Here is a 17,180-nt window from a genome sequence, read left to right as displayed (position 1 = left end):
GATAGGGTAGTTAAGAAAGCTTATGGGGTGTTAGCTTTCATAAGTCGAGGGATAGAGTTTAAGAGTCGCGATGTAATGATGCAGCTCTATAAAACTCTGGTTAGGCCACACTTGGAGTACTGTGTCCAGTTCTGGTCTCCTCACTATAGGAAGGATGTGGAAGCATTGGAAAGGGTACAGAGCAGATTTACCAGGATGCTGCCTGGTTTAGAAAGTATGCATTATGATCAGAGATTAAGGGAGCTAGGGCTTTACTCTTTGGAGAGAAGGAGGATGAGAGGAGACATGATAGAGGTGTACAAGATAATAAGAGGAATAGATAGAGTGGATAGCCAGCGCCTCTTCCCCAGGGCACCACTGCTCAATACAAGAGGACATGGCTTTAAGGTAAGGAGTGGGAAGTTCAAGGGGGATATTAGAGGAAGGTTTTTTACTCAGAGAGTGGTTGGTGCGTGGAATGCACTGCCTGAGTCAGTGGTGGAGGCAGATACACTAGTGAAGTTTAAGAGACTACTAGACAGGTATATGGAGGAATTTAAGGTGGGGGCTTATATGGGAGGCAGGGTTTGAGGGTCGGCACAACATTGTGGGCCGAAGGGCCTATACTGTGCTGTACTATTCTATGTTCTATGTTCTATGTTAAAACCAAGGATCACTACACCTGTTATATTTAACTTTTATTCTGACAGGCACATAGAAGCTTTGTACTCTCAAAATTTCACTTTTGAAGGGCTTCCACTTACCATGTACACTTTTGCCAGAAAACAACCTGTCTCGATCCATACTTGTCAGATGCTTTCTGATACCATGAAAATTGGCCCTTCTCCAATTTAGAATCTCAACCCATGGACCAGGCCTATCTTTTTTACATATTTACTAATGGCATTGTGATGACTCGATGCAAAGTGTTCCCCTACACAAACTTCTGTCTTCTGCCTTGTCTCATTCCCTAATAGCAGATCTAGTATCATGCATTCTCTCATTGGGACTTCTATGAACTGATTAAGGAAACTTTCCCAAAGACTTTTGACAAACTTGATTCCATCTAGTCATTTTACAGGATGGGAGTTCCAGTCAATATGTAGAAAGTTAAAATCACCTACAATAACAACCTTGTGTGTCTTGCAACAGTCTGTGATATCCCTGTTAAAAAAAATCCCTTGAATTGAAGGATGGTCTGTAGTTTAGCACCATTAAAGTGGTCATACCTTTCTTGTTTCTCAGTTCCACCTGTAACACCTCACTAGACAAATTCTTCACTCTTTCCTGACTGATCACTGCTGTTTGATTTTCCCTGACTAACAATGCCACCCCTCCTCCGCCATGTCAAAAATGACTGAACCTGGAATATTGAGTCTCACTAATGGCTACAATATCATAACAGCATATGAAATAGGAGCAGGAGTAGGCCATCTAACCATCGAGCCTGCTCTGCCATTCAATAAGATCATGGCTGATCTGTTCATGGACTCATCTCCACCTACCTGCCTTTTCCCCATAACCCTTAATTCCAGTGAGTGCAAAAATCTATCCAACCTTGTTTTAAATATATTTACTGAGGTAACCTCCACCGCTTCATTAGGCAGAGAAGTCCACAGGTTCACCACACTTTGGGAAAAGCAGTTCCACCTCATTTCCGTCCTAAATCTACTCCCCTGAATCATGAGGCTATGTCCCCTAGTTCTAGTCTCACCTACCAGTGGAAACAACTTCCCTGCCTCTGCCTAATCTATCTATTTCATAATTTTATATGTTTCTATGAGAACTCCTCTCATCCTTCTGAATTCCAGTGAGTGCAGTTTACCTGCAAACCAACCTTTTGTGATTCATGCACAAATACTCCCAAGTCCTTCTGCACAGCAACATGCTGCTATCTTTAACCATTTAAATAATAATCTGATCTTCCATTTTTCCTTCCAAAGTAGATGACCTCTCATTTACCAACGTCGCACTCCATCTGCCAGACCCTTGCCCACTCTCTTAGCCTATCTATATCTCTTTGCAGACTCTCTGTATCCTCTGCACAATTTGCTTTTCCACTCAATTTAGTTTCATCTGCAAACTTAGATACACTACACTCAGTCCCCTCTTCCAGATTGTTAATGTATATCGTGAAAAGTTGTGGGCCCAGCACCGACCCCTGTGGCACACCGCTCACCACTGATTGCCAATCAGAGAAATACCCATGTATCCCAATTCTCTGTTTTCTATTGGTTAATCGATCCTCTATCCATGCTAATACATCACCCTCAACTCTATTCATCCTTATCTTATAGATAAGTCTTTTATGCGGCACCATTTCAAACGCCTTCTGAAAATCCAAGTAAATAACGTCCATCTGTTCCCTTCTATCCACTGCGCTCATTATATCCTCTAAGAACTCCAGTAAGTTTGTCATACAGGACCTTCCTTTGCTGAGTCCATTCTGCATCTGCTTGATGGATCCATTTCTTTCCAGATGTCTTGTTATTTCTTCTTTAATGATAGCTTCAAGCATTTTCCCAATGACAGAAGTTAAACTAACTGACCTATAGTTACTTGCCTTTTGCCTACATCCTTTTTTGAACAGTGGTGTGACATTTGCCTTTTCTCAATCTGCTGGGGCCTGCACAGAGTCCAGAGAATTTTGGTAAATTATCACCAAAGCCTCAACTATAACCTCTGCCATTTCTTTCAGTACCCTGGGATGCATTCCATCAAGACCAAGGGACTTATCTGTCTTCAGGCCCACAAATTTGCTCAGCACTACTTCCTTAGTAAGAACTATTGCATCACGGTCCTCACCTCCCATCACATCCATAACATCTCTCTTTGGCATGTTAGATTTGTCCACCACCATGAAGGCCGACACAAAATAGTCATCCAAACCGTCGGCCATTTCCACAATACCCAATATCAATTCCCCATTTTTGTCCTCCAAAGGACCCATGTTTACTTTAATCACCCTTTTCCACTTTATATAATTATAAAAAACTTTTACTCTCCATTTTCACATTTTGTGCTAGTTTATTTTCTTAATCTATTTCCCCTTCTTTTAATTGCTCACTTAGTGGTTCTTTGTTGCTTTGTGGGGTACCGCAAGGCTCAGTGCTGGGACCCCAGTTGTTTACAATATATATTAATGACTTATATGAGGGAATTAAATGCAGCATCTCCAAGTTTGCAGATGACATGAAGCTGGGCGGCAGCGTTAGCTGTGAGGAGGATGCTAAGAGGATGCAGGGTGACTTGGATAGGTTAGGTGAGTGGATGCAATTTAATGTGGATAAATGTGAGGTTATCCACTTTGGTGGCAAAAACAGGAAAACAGATTATTATCTGAATGGTGGCCGATTAGGAAAAGGGGAGGTGCAACGAGACCTGGGTGTCATTGTACACCATTTATTGAAAGTGGGCATGCAGGTACAGCAGGCGGTGAAAAAGGCGAATGGTATGCTGGCATTCATAGCAAGAGGATTCGAGTACAGGAGCAGGGAGGTACTACTGCAGTTGTACAAGGCCTTGGAGAGACCACACATAGAGTATTGTGTGCAGTTTTTGTCCCCTAATCTGAGGAAAGACACTCTTGCCATAGAGGGAGTACAAAGAAGGTTCACCAGATTGATTCCTGGGATGGCAGGACTTTCATATGATGAAAGACTGGATCGGCTAGGCTTATACCCTCTGGAATTTAGAAGATTGAGGGGGGATCTTATTGAAACATGTAAAATCCTAAAGGGATTGGACAGGCTAGATGTAGGAAGATTGTTCCCGATGTTGGGGAAATCCAGAACGAGGGGTCACGGTTTGAGGATAAAGGGGAAGCCTTTTAGGACTGAGATGAGGAAAAACTTCTTCACACAGAGAGTGGTGAATCTGTGGAATTCTCTGTCACAGGAAACAGTTGAGGCCAGTTCATTGGCTATATTTAAGAGGGAGTTAGATATGGCCCTTGTGGCTAAAGGGATCAGGGGGTATGGAGGGAAGGCTGGTGCAGGGTTCTGAGTTGGATGATCAACCATGATCGTACTGAATGGCGGTGCAGGCTCGAAGGGCCGAATGGCCTACTCCTGCACCTATTTTCTATGTTTCTATCTGTTGAAGCCACCCTCCTGCCATTTTGTTTAAAGCCCTATCCACAACCCTGGTTATGTGATTTTCCAGGATCCACGTCCCATCACGGTTCAGGCGGAGCCCGTCCCAATGGAACAGCTCCTCCCTTCCCCAATACTTTTGCCAGTTCCCCAAAATTCCAGGTACCCCATAATCCCATCAATCCATGCCCTCATCAGCCTTTCCTACAATACCCCTTGCATTGAAATGTACTTAGCTCAGGACATTAGTCATACCTTGCTCAATCGTTTGGTTCCTCACCTTGTCTGAGGTCTTAACAATATGTGTCTCCACGATATCTCCACTAACTGCTCAGGCACTCTAGTTCCCATTCCCCCTGCATCTCTAGTTTAATCTTCTACTGCACCCTCCCCTCCACCCACCCCTGCCGATACAGACTGTCTCTTCTGTACAGGTCCCACCTTCCCTGGAAGAGAGCCCAATGATCCAAAGATCTTCTGCCCTCCCTGCTTCTCCAACTCCTTTGCCATGTGTTAAACCGCATAATTTACCTTTTTCTGGCCTCACTAGTACATGGCATGAGTACCATCCTGAGATCACAACACTGGAGGTCCTGCCCTTTAACTCACCACCTAACCCTGAACCCCCTTTGCAGAACCTCAACACTCTTCCTACCCATGTCACTGGTATCTACATTGACCACAACCTCTGACTGTTCACCCTCCCACTTAACAATGCTGAGGATTCGATCTGAGATGTTCTGGACCCTGGCACCCAGGAGGCAATATACCATCCAGGAATCTCATTCTCATCCACAGAACTTCCTTTCTGTTCCTCTGACTAACGAATCACCTATCACCGCAGCTCGCCTCTTCTCCCTCTTTTCTTCTGAGTCACAGAACCAGACTCAGTGCCAAAGACCTGACTGTTGTGGCTTTCCCCTGATAGGTCATCCCCACCAAACATTATCCAAAGTGATATACCAGTTGTTGAGGGGGATGACCACAGGGATACTCTGCACTGGCTGTTTAACCTCTTTCCCCTTCCTGACTGTATCCCAGTTTCCTGTGTTCTGCACTTTGGGTGTAATTACCTCTCTCTATGTCCTATCTGTCACCCCCTAGCCTCCCAAGTGATCGGGAGTTCTTCCAGTTCCAGCTCCAATTTCTTATCGAGGATTGTTAGAAGCTGCAGCTGGATGCACTTCTCACTGGTGTAGTTATCAGGGACACTGGAGATCTCCCTGTCTTCCCACATCCAGCAATCCAGCACGAGGAGCATTCCCCTATCCTGCCTGGCATCTCTACTGTCCTAACTGAACAAATATAAAGAAGGAAAAGCAATAAACTCTACCTGCATCTTTTTTTGCCTTCTCTGACTGAAGCCTCTCCTCACTGAAACCTTGAGGACCTAAACCCTCAAAGTCCCCTCTTGAACTCTGACGATGGCTACTCCGCTTGCCCCTGCCTAACTTTAATTTGTTCTTGCTGATGAATACCAAATGCCGATTCGATGCTGCTTGAAGCTCCAAATTGCCATGGGTCGCTGCCTTCTCCACTGAGTTGGTGTGTGTTCCCTCATCTTAGCCTTTCTGAAGTCCACAATCAGTTCTTTGGTCTTACCAAAGCCAGGTTATTGCTGCAACACCACTCAACTCACTCATATATCGCACTCCCGTACACCCTCTCATCACCATCTGAAATTCTGACAGTAGTTGTGTTGTCAGAAAATTTATAGATGGCATTTGAGCTGCACCTAGACACATAATCATGGGTGTAGAAAGAGCAGAGCAGTGGGCTAAGCACACCTCCTTGAGCTGTGCCAGTGTTAATTGGCAGGTAGGTGGAGGTGTTATTTCTGATCTGCACATATTCTCGTCTCCTGATGAGGAAGTCCAAGATCTTGGAGCTTTTTGCTCAGAACTGTTGGAATGATTGTGTTAAACACTGAGCTGTAGTCAATAAACAGCATCTTAACAGAAGTATTAGTATTGTCATAGTCATAGTCATACTTTATTGATCCCAGGGGAAATTGGTTTTCGTTACAGTTGCACCATAAATAATTAAATAGTAATAAAACCATAAATAGTTAAATAGTAATATGTAAATTATGCCAGGAAATAAGTCCAAGACCAGCCTATTGGCTCAGGGTGTCTGACCCTCCAAGGGAGGAGTTGTAAAGTTTGATGGCCATAGGCAGGAATGACTTCCTATGACGCTCTGTGCTGCATCTCGGTGGAATGAGTCTCTGGCTGAATGTACTCCTGTGCCCAACCAGTACATTATGTAGTGGGTGGGAGACATTGTCCAAGATGGCATGCAACTTGGACAGCATCCTCTTTTCAGACACCACCGTCAGAGAGTCCAGTTCCATCCCCACAACATCACTGGCCTTACGAATGAGTTTGTTGATTCTGTTGGTGTCTGCTACCCTCAGCCTGCTGCCCCAGCACACAACAGCAAACATGATCACACTGGCCACCACAGACTCGTAGAACATCCTCAGCATCGTCTGGCAGGTGTTAAAGGACCTCAGTCTCCTCAGGAAATAGAGACAGCTCTGACCCTTCTTGTAGACAGCCTCAGTGTTCTTTGACCAGTCCAGTTTGGCCAGGTGATCCAAGGCTGCAACAAGAGCCAACAGGATCACACCCGTTGTAGACCTACTGTGACGATGGGCAAATTGCAATGGGTTCAAGTCCTTGATGAGACTGGAGTTAGTTCTACCCATAACTAACCTTTCAAAGCACTTCATTACGGTAGATGTGAGTGCTCCAAGACGATAGTTATTATTTGTGCTGGAATATGACTCTCTGACTGATCTCCAACATTTATGTATGCTAATATGTGATATGGCTGAGTTATTACAGCACACGACAGGTTAAATTTCAGGCAAACCTCAAAACTGAAAGTAAGTAGAATAACTTCCTGCAATGATCGAGAAAGGGTCGCAGTAGGAGGAGCGAGAGGCTTGGGAGAGCGCTGAGTGCTGGAAGCAGCTCAGGTGAGTGTAATTTAAAAAGGAGCATGAAGTGGGGGCTCCAGACAGTGGGATCGTGAAACGGGCGCAGGAGGTATAGGCAACAAGGAACAAATGAGGTACTTGAAGAGTATAGAAAATGTAAGAAAATACTAAAGAAGAAAATCAGGAAGGCAAAAAGAAAACATGAGGTTGCTTTGGCAGATAATGTGAGGGTAAACCCGAAGGGTTTCTACAAGTATATTAAGAGTAAAAGGATAGTAAGGGACAAAATTGATCCCCTAGAAGATCAAAGTGGTCGTCTATGAGTGGAGCCTCACAAGATGGGGGAGATCTTAAATAGTTTTTTGGCATCAGTATTTACTCAGGAAACTGGCATGGTGTATATGGAAGGAAGGGAAACAAGCAGCAGTGTCATGGAACATATAGAGATTAAAGAGGAGGAGGTGCTCACTGCAGTACAGCAAATAAAGGTAGATAAATTCCCTGGGCCAGACATGATATTTCCTCGGACCTTGAGAGAGACTAGTGTAGAATTTGCAGGGGCCCTGGCAGAAATATTTAAAATGTCCTTAGCCACGGGTGCGGTGCCAGAAGATTGGAGGGTAGGTCATGTTGTTCCGTTGTTTAAAAAGGGCTCCAAAAGTAAACCAGGTAATTACAGGCCTCAGATGTACAACTATTTGGACAGCCAAGGGCTGATTAAGGATAGTCAGCGTGGCTTTGTGCGTGGTAGATCATGTTTAACGACTCTTGTAGAATTTTTCGAAGAGGTTACCAAGAAAGTAGATGAAGGAAAGGCTGTGGATGTTGTCTACATGGACTTTAGTAAGGCCTTTGACAAGGTCCCACATGGGAGTTTAGTTCAGAAGGATCAGACACTAGGTATCCATGGAGAGGTTGTAAACTGGATTCAAAATTGGCTGTGTGGGAGAAGACAGAGAGTGGTAGTGGATGATTGCTTATCAGACTGGAGGCCTGTGACTAGTGGTGTGCCTCGGATCTGCGCTAGGACCATTGTAGTTTGTTGTCTATATCAATGATCCAGATAATAATGTGGTAAATTGGATCAGCAAGTTTGCTGATGACACTAAGATTGGAGGCGTTGTGGACAGCGAGGAAGGCTTTCAAAGCTTGCAGAGGGATCTGGACCAAATGGAAAAATGGGCCAGAAAATGGCAGATGGAATTTAATGCAGACAAGTGTGAGGTGTTGCATTTGGGAAGGACAAATCAAGGTAGGACATACACAGTAAAATGGTAGGGCACTGAGGAACAAAGAGATCTGGGAGTTCAGATACATAATTCCTTGAAAGTGGCATCACAGGTAGACAGGGTAAAGGAGAGGTGCAACGAGACCTGGGTGTCATTATACACCAGTCATTGAAAGTGGGCATGCAGGTACAGCAGGTGGTGAAAAAGGCGAATGGTATGCTGGCATTTATAGCAAGAGGATTCGAGTACAGGAGCAGGGAGGTACTACTGCAGTTGTACAAGGCCTTGGTGAGACCACACCTGGAGTATTGTGTGCAGTTTTGGTCCCCTAATCTGAGGAAAGACATCTTTGCCATAGAGGGAGTACAAAGAAGGTTCACCAGATTGATTCCTGGGATGGCAGGACTTTCATATGAAGAAAGACTGGATGAACTGGGCTTGTACTCGTTGGAATTTAGAAGATTGAGGAGGGGATCTGATTGAAACGTATAAAATCCTAAAGGGATTGGACAGGCTAGATGCAGAAAGATTGTTCCCGATGTTGGGGAAGTCCAGAACGAGGTGTCACGGTTTGAGGATAAAGGCGAAGCCTTTTAGGACTGAGATTAGGAAAAACTTCTTCACACAGAGAGTGGTGAATCTGTGGAATTCTCTGTCACAGGAAACAGTTGAGGCCAGTTCATTGGCTATACTTAAGAGGGAGTTAGATATGGCCCTTGTGGCTATGGGGATCGGGGGTATGGAGGGAAGGCTGGTGCAGAGTTCTGAGTTGGATGATCAGCAATGATCATAATAAATGGCGGTGCAGGCTCGAAGGGCCGAATGGCCTACTCCTGCACCTATTTTCTATCTTTCTATGTTTCTACAGGGTTGTAAAGAAGACTTTTGGCATCTTGGCATTCATAAATAAAAGTATTGAGTATAGGAATTGGGATGTAATGGTGAGTTTGTATAAGACATTGGTGAGGCCAAATTTGGAGTATTCTGTACAGTTCTGGTCACCTAACAATAGGAAGGATATCTGTAAGATTGAAAGAGTGCAGAGAAGATTTACTAGGATGTTGCCTGGTCTTCAGGAGTTGAGTTACAGGGAAAGATTGAACAGGTTAGGGCTTCATTCCTTAGAGTGTAGAAGAATGAGGGGAGATTTGATAGAGGTTTGCAAAATTATGAGGGGTATAGACAGAGTAGGCTCTTTCCACTTAGATTAGGGGCCATAAATACGAGAGGACATGGCTTTAGGGTGAAAGGGGAAAGGTTTAGGGGGAACATTAGGGGGAACTTCTTCACTCAGAGAGTGGTGGGAGTGTGGAACGAGCTTCCATCTGACATGGTAAATGTGGGCTCACCTTAAGTTTTAAGAATAAATTGGATAGGTACATGGATGGGAGAGGTCCTGATGGTTATGGACTGAATGCAGGTCAATGGGACTAGCAGAATAATGTTTTGGCACAGACAAGAACAGCCAAATGGCCTGTTTTCTGAACTGTAGTGTTCTATGATTGTTCATCCTGTTAATGCTTTCTTCAACAAAATTTCTTCTCTCTCCTTGGAGGCAGAATGGAGACAGGGGTGTTGGCAGAAGAGCTGACCTGTAGTGTGTGCCTGGAGTTGTTCCAGAACCCCGTGGCATTGCCCTGCCAGCACAGTTTCTGTGCAAAATGTATCAACGATGTCTGGGACCATTCAGAGACTCCGTTTAGAGTCAGCTGCCCTCAATGCCGACAGACCTTCAGCCCCAGACCCAGCCTGGTGAAGAACCACACGCTGCAGAACATCATGGAGAAATACAACACGCAACCGCCCGTCGCTGCTGCTTCTGCCCCGACGGCCCCCGTGATGTGTGAGTACTGTATTGACAAACCAACACCAGCCGTGAAGACCTGCCTCAAATGTGAAACCTCCTTCTGTTCCCTCCACCTGCAACCGCACTTGACGAAGCAGATTTACAAAGAGCACTGCTTGATCGAGCCCGCAGCCGACCTCACAAGGAGGCAGTGCCCAAGTCATAGGAAGGCCCTCGAGTTCTACTGTGAGCAAGACGAGGTGTGTGTTTGCGTGTCCTGCACCATCGTCGGGGATCACAGGTCCCACAGTCTGATCAGTCTGGAGCAGGCAAAGGACAAACTGAAGGTGAGTCATGTTGCTGAGAAGCGGGAAACAAGAGTAAGTTGTTTACCTTTCTAGCTCCCATGTCACTATTGGGATTGGGAGGTTAACTGCACAAAGAGCGAGGCCATGTTCTTCAGCAACCGGCCCACCTGATCCTCAACTGATTGATGTGTCAATCTCCCCTAATGATATGAGATGGAATCTCCACTGTGTAGGTCCAGTTCTGTCCTTAATCTTTCCAAGTACCCACATTTGATCAGCCCTGTAGTCCCGCAGCAGGACTGCTTGTCCAAGAGTGAACACCAAGCCTCCTTGCTTGAGGAGCACACAATTTGTCGCAGATTTTTGTCCTGCAGACTCCTTCTGAGACTAGGTTATAAACAATAGGTACAGGAATAGGCCATTTGGCCATTCGAGCCAGCACCGCCATTCACTGTGATCATGGCTGATCATCCACTATCAGTATCCAGTTCCTGCCTTATCCCCATAACCTTTGATTCCGCTATCTTTAAGAGCTCTATCCATCTCTTTCTTGAAAGCATCCAGAGACTTGGCCTCCACAGCCTTCTGGGGCAGAGCATTCCATACATCCACCACTCTCTGGGTGAGAAAGTTTTTCCTCAACTCTTGGGTTTGCCGAGATCCAAGAGTGAGTGCAAGGGATGATGCAGTAACAGCATAGCTGGTGAGTTGTTGGTTATGGAGTTGCTGCATTGTGACATGCAAGGAGGAAATTGGCGAAATTGGCAAAATTGCCCAATGAAGCAGTGGAGGTTTAAATATATTTAAGACAAGGTTGGATAGATTTTGCATAGTAGGGGAATTCAGGGTCATGGGGAAAAGGCAGGAAAGTGGAGATGAGTCCATGGACAGATCAGCCTGTCATGGTCCATTAACTACTCATTTCAGTTAGTTTCCTTTTCCCCGTGTTCCACCGGGCTCCTTGATTAGGTCACCTGATCTTCATTTGAACCGGGAGGATAAAAGCCCCGGTTTACAGCTACTTGCGGCTGGTTTGTCACCGTAGCCAGGGCGGCAATGAATGTTCTGAGCTGCCAAGAATAGGGGACCGTTCTTCCAAGCCGCCAAGAATAAGGGACCGTATTCATGAGCTTCTTTGTGTCAAGATTCATATTGTCTGTTGTTGTTTGTTTTTGTCGTCTCGTGTCCAGCTGAGGGTTGCTGGCCGTTTTGCCACTGCTCCGAGCTGGGATGCGAGTGGTCTGTCATCGTTTGTTTTGAAGGCTCCGAGTCCGAGTCAAGTTCAAATCCATCTCCGTGCCTGTGTCCTGCACTTGGGTCCGCTGCTTCCCTGTCGCCCCGTTGCAACACAGCCATGATCTTATTGAATGGCGGACAGGCCGGACGGCCCACTCCTACTCCTGTTTCTTATGTTCTGCTTCAGTATCAGTGTAGTGTATTCTGCTGACAGCGCTCACAGTGCATTCTTTCCATCTGGATAGTACACACTGTCACCATTTACCTTGTCATTTGATAAGCCACCTCACACTGCTTTGTCCATTGCTATTTCTTCCCAATCTTTAGTAATGAGTTCAGGGAGCACTGTAGCCATGTTTAGCAAAAATCTATTATAGTAATTGACAAATCCTAAAAGAAGGACCCCAACTGTGACACATCCTTTGGCCTTGGGGCATCCACCCCGCCTGCATTTTCTCAGCACACTTGTGCGTCAGTGGTATGACACAGGAGGTGATGCTTGCTTTAAAGAATTCACACTTGTTGCATTATGCTCTGAACCCGTAATGTTCTTAATACTGTCTTGAGATTTTGAAGATGTTCCTTGTCAACCTTACCGGTAACAATGCTACACTAAGTGCCTGATCATCTCTACAGCACCTGGTTCACAGCTTTCCGCCAGAGTGCAGGTGCAGATGCTACTCCAAAAATAAGTCTAGTTTAGTGATAAATCCTTTTGTGAGTGTTGATGATGAGAAACACTTTAGACTCTTCTTCCATCTCCATCTCTAGGTAGGCCTCAGCTAAGTCCACTTTGCTGAAGTGTTTCCCTTCAGAAAGGTTTGCAAAGATATCCTCTATCCTGGGAAGAAAGTATTGATTTACTTTCAGTAGTGGGTTGACAGTGACCTTAAATTCACCAGAGATCCTGACAGACCCATTCTTCACAATTAGAACCAATGAAGTTGCCCATGGACTCCAATCAAACTCGGAAAATATTCCTTCAGCCTCCATGGCAACTGGCAACATTATCATGGATGGCATAAAGAAATGGATGGGCTTTGGTTTGATTTCATGCTATTTTACCCTTGATATGTTTGAGTTTTCCAAAACAACACACCAAATGCTGGAGGAACTCAGCAGGTCAGTCTCCATTCATGGAAATGAATAAACAGTCGACATTTCGAGCTAAGACCCTTCTTCAGGACAGGAAAGGAAGGGGGAAGATGCCGGAGGTGGAGAGTCAGCAACTTCAAATTCCTCAGTGTTATTATTTCAGAGAGTGTGTCCTGGGTCCTGCCTATAAGTGCAATTACAAAGAAAGCACAGAGACACTTATACTTCCTTAGAAGTTTTCAAAGATTTGGCATGACATCTAAAACTTTGACAATCATCTATAGTGCATAGTAGAGAGTATACTGACTGGTTACATCACAGCCTGGTATGGAAACACCAATGCCCTTGAATGGAAAGCCCTACAGAAAGTAGTGGGTATGGCCTTACAAGAGGAATTCTGCAGATGCTGGAAATTCAAGGAACACACACCAAAGTTGCTGGTGAACGCAGCAGGCCAGGCAGCACCTCTAGGAAGAGGTACAGTCGATGTTTCGGGCCGAGACCCTTTGTCAGGACTAACTGAAAGAAGAGCTAGTAAGAGATTTGAAAGTGGGAGGGTGAGATCCAAAATGATAGGAGAAGACAGGAGGGGGAGAGATGGAGCCAAGAGCTGGACAGTTGATTGGCAAAAGGGATATGAGAGGATCATGGGACAGGAGGCCCAGGGATATGAGAGGATCGGCCTTGTTCATTTAGCCATGATGGACACTGGAGGGCAGCACTGATGCTGCCAACATGGACCCTGCGCCCCAGCATCTCTGTGCCTCTCTCGTGGATGGCTGCAAACAGGACTAGGTTTGAGGCCTAGTCCTTGTTACGACTGAGGCTACAGAGCCGCCCTGCCATCTGCCAATAAATCAGTGAACTTTTTTCCACGTTATCAATGTCCACAGGGTCTTGTGATCATAAGAAAAGCGACTAAGACAATGACTTGGTGCTAGACTAGGCACTGCCTTCGTGCACCGTCTCGGGCGTCTCTCTGATGCAACACAAACCGCACCATGTCCAGCTCCTTCAGTTTCTCCACCAATGAGCAAATCACCGATGGGGTAGACCTGCAGGTACTTTATGTTCTTAAAGTCAATTAGGGTCTTGTGATTGTAAAAAATATGTTTAAAAAAAGACAATAACACCTTTGGCTCCATCGAAACTGCTGCATTCCCCCCATCTTACCAAGATGTGATCTATAGTATCACCTGATGGTGTGCCAACTTTCTTTCTGACTTCCTTAGGGGGAATTCACCGCCTGAAATACTTCTTTTTTTTTTATTTCCCAGGAGAAATTGAAGAAAAATGTTGAGAAAATTCATATGATTCAGAAAGAATGGACGAGAGAACAGGGAGAGCTGAAACAATCAGAAGATGAAATAAAGGTAGGGAAAATGGTGCACAACTGGATTTGAAGAGGATTTTCTTTGGAGTGGTGGATATCAGGAACAGAATCAGGTTTAATGCAACTGATGTTTTGCAGAGACAGTACAGTGTAAAGATAAAAAATTATTATAACTTACAAAATAAATAACTATTGCATGTAAAGGAATATTGAGGTAGCATTTGTTTGTTTGTTCATGAACCATTCAGAATTCTGGAGACAGAGGGCAAGAAGCTGTGTGTGTCTTCAGGTTCCTGTACCTCTTCCTTGATGGTAGTAATGAGAAGAGGGCATGTCCTAGATGATGAGGATCTTTAGTGATGGATTCCACCTCTTGAAGATATCCTTAATGGTGAGGAGGGCTGTTCCCATGATGGAGCTGGCTGGGTCTCGAAGTGGAGAGAACGGGAAAGCTGAACCACCTTCGTCTGTATCCTGGGTGGCTTTGAGATCACCATCTGTTTGCCATGGGGGTGATCAGTTCACCTCCAGGAAGACATTGGATATGATGCCCTGACTTACCCGGGCATTTCTGAATCTCACTAGCAATCAGGCTAGTGAGGTTACTCAGAAAATACAGTGTGGCAGAGGGAAGAAAGGAATTTGTTCTGATAAGGCCAGAACATCAGGGCCTTAACCCTGGCCTTTCCTGGTTCTCACAGAGTCAGCTGGACTGACCAGTAGCTTATGATATTGTATCAAACTGATTAAGCTAAAGCTACCTAATCCCTTCTACATGCACTTGGTCACTCTCCCATCATCCTCTGCATATTCATTTGCCCATCTAAGAGCCTCTTAAATGGTTCTGTAGTATCTGCCTCCACCTCCATCCCAGGCACCCTGTATATAAAAAAAAAATTGTACCACACATCTCCTTTGAACTTACCCCATTCTCAACTTAAATGCATGTAGTCTGGTATTAAATAAGATATCAACTGTCTACTCTATCCCTGCCTTTTATAATCTTATAAACTTGTCTCCAGTATCCCCTTAGACCCTACACTCCAGAAAAAACAACTATAGTTCGTCCAACATCTCCTTATAGCCCATTCCCTCTATCCAGGCACACTCCACATGCTTTCTAAATTGGAGATGACCAAAGTTGAACACAATACTCCAGATGCAGCCTAACCAGAGTTCTACAAATCTGCAACAGAACTTTCTGATTCTTAAATTCAATGTCTTGACTAATAAAGTCAAGCATGCCGTATGGCTTATTTACAAACCCATCAGCTTGTGTGGCGATCGTGAAGGATATCGAGACTTTGAGGACATTGTTGAATACTGATATTTTTGAATGAGTCATAAAACTTGTTGCTTACGATCATTTATATTAAGTGCTACAAGAACAAAATGAGAAAAAGATTTAGCATGTTGGGGGTGGTGTAAGAGAGAAAGGACGGCAGAAGGAAGAATGAAGGAATAAGGAGGTTGAACTAACATAGCTTGGATCTCTTGTATCAAATTGCTGACATGCCATTCCAATTCATTTGCTTAAATTAGTCAATAAATAGTCCTTCAAATAATGTGATATCTAAGAAACATCCAGAAAGGTACAGAAGAACTGTAACCACTAAACAACAAACTGATGAATTACGTATACCCTTAGGAGGCAGAGATCATAATATGATTGATTCAATTTGAGAGGGAGAAGCATTACTCACATGTATCAGTATTGCAATGGAATAAAGGGAATTACAAAGACATGAGAGAGGAGATTGTCCAGTTGAATTGGAGGAAGATACTGGTGGGGATGGCGGCAGAGCAGAGATGGCTGAAGTTTCTGGGAATTGTTCACAAGGCGCAGGATAGATATGTCCCACAGAGGAAGAAGTTCTCAAATGGCAGCGCTAGGCAACCGTGGCTGACAAAGGAAGTTAAGGACTGTGTAAAAGCCAAGGAAAGAGCATATAAGGTAGCAAAAGTGAGTGGGAAGTTGAATGATGGGGAAGCTTTTAAAATCTAACAAAAGACAACTGAAAAAGCTATAAGAAGGGAGAAGATGAAATATGAGGGCAGACTAGCCTTTAATATATGCAGGATACCAAAAGTTTTTTCGGTTATATAAAGAGTAAAAGGGAGGTGAGTTGATACTGGATCACTGGAAAATAATGCTGGTGATGTAGTAATGGGGGACAAAGAAATAGCAGATGAACTTAATAGGTACTTTCCATCTTTCTTCACTATGGAAGACACTAGCAGTGTGGCAGAGGTCTGTGAGTGTCAGGGAGCAGGAGTAAGTGCCATTGCTATTACAAAGGAAAAAGTGCTCGGCAAACTCAGAGGTCTTAGGGTGGATAAGTCATCTGGGCCAGATGGACTATATCCCAGAGTCCTGAGAGAGGTTGCTGAAGAGATAATGGATGCATTGATCATGATCTTCCAAGAATCACTTGATCTGGCATGGTCCCAGAAGACTGAAAGATTGCAAGTGTCACTCCACTCTTTAAGAAGGGAGGAAGGCAAAAGAAAGGAAATTATAGGCCATTTAGTCTAACCTCAGTGGTTGGGACAGTGTTGGAGTCTATTACTAAGAATGAGGTCTCAAGTTACTTGGAAAATAAGTCAAAGTCAGCATGGTTTCTGTAAAGGGAAATCTTCCCTGACAATTCTATTAGAGTTCTTAATGGAAGAAACAAGCAGGGTGGACAAAGGAGAGGCAGTGGATGTCATTTACTTGGATTTTCAGAAGGCATTTGATAAGGTGCCACACATGAGGCTGCTTAACAAGATAGAATCCTATGGCGTTACATGAAAGATTCTGGCATGAATAGTGGAATGGCTGACAGGCAGGAGGCTGAGAGTGGGAATAAAAAGGGCCTTTTCTGGTTGACTGCCAGTGACTAGTAGTGTTCCCCAGGGGTCAGTATTTTTCACTTTGCCACAGAGCCATCAATTTCATTATCTAAATCAATGCCAAGCAAAGTTTATGGATGATATGAAGATAGGAGGAGGGGTTGGTAGTGCTGAGAAAGCAAGGCGATTCCAGCAGGGCTTGAACAAATTGGAAGAACGGGCAAAAAAAGTGGCAGATGGAATACAGTGTTGTGAAATGTATGATAATGCATTTTGGTAAAAGGAACAATACTGCAGACTATTATCTAATTGGGGAGAAGGTTAAAACGTCAGAGGCGCAG

At 44.5% G+C, this 17,180-nt stretch overlaps 1 protein-coding gene across 2 annotated transcripts in view; it reads left to right on the top strand.

The window, feature by feature from the left end:
- Positions 1-7,013: 7,013 nt before the first annotated feature.
- LOC134347454 (E3 ubiquitin/ISG15 ligase TRIM25-like) overlaps positions 7,014-17,180 on the top strand; it is a 54,461-nt gene continuing 44,294 nt past the window's right edge. For both annotated transcript variants that reach the window (XM_063049776.1, XM_063049777.1), the window contains exons 1-3: positions 7,014-7,056; positions 9,806-10,379; positions 13,949-14,044. In XM_063049776.1, coding sequence (XP_062905846.1) covers positions 9,807-10,379; positions 13,949-14,044 — 669 coding nt within the window. In that variant the 5' untranslated portion in view covers positions 7,014-7,056; position 9,806. The remainder of the gene's footprint in view (positions 7,057-9,805; positions 10,380-13,948; positions 14,045-17,180) is intronic.

Source organism: Mobula hypostoma, chromosome 6 (assembly GCF_963921235.1).
Source record: "Mobula hypostoma chromosome 6, sMobHyp1.1, whole genome shotgun sequence".
Lineage (NCBI taxonomy): Eukaryota > Metazoa > Chordata > Chondrichthyes > Myliobatiformes > Myliobatidae > Mobula > Mobula hypostoma.
This window is presented reverse-complemented; position numbering and strand designations above follow the sequence as displayed.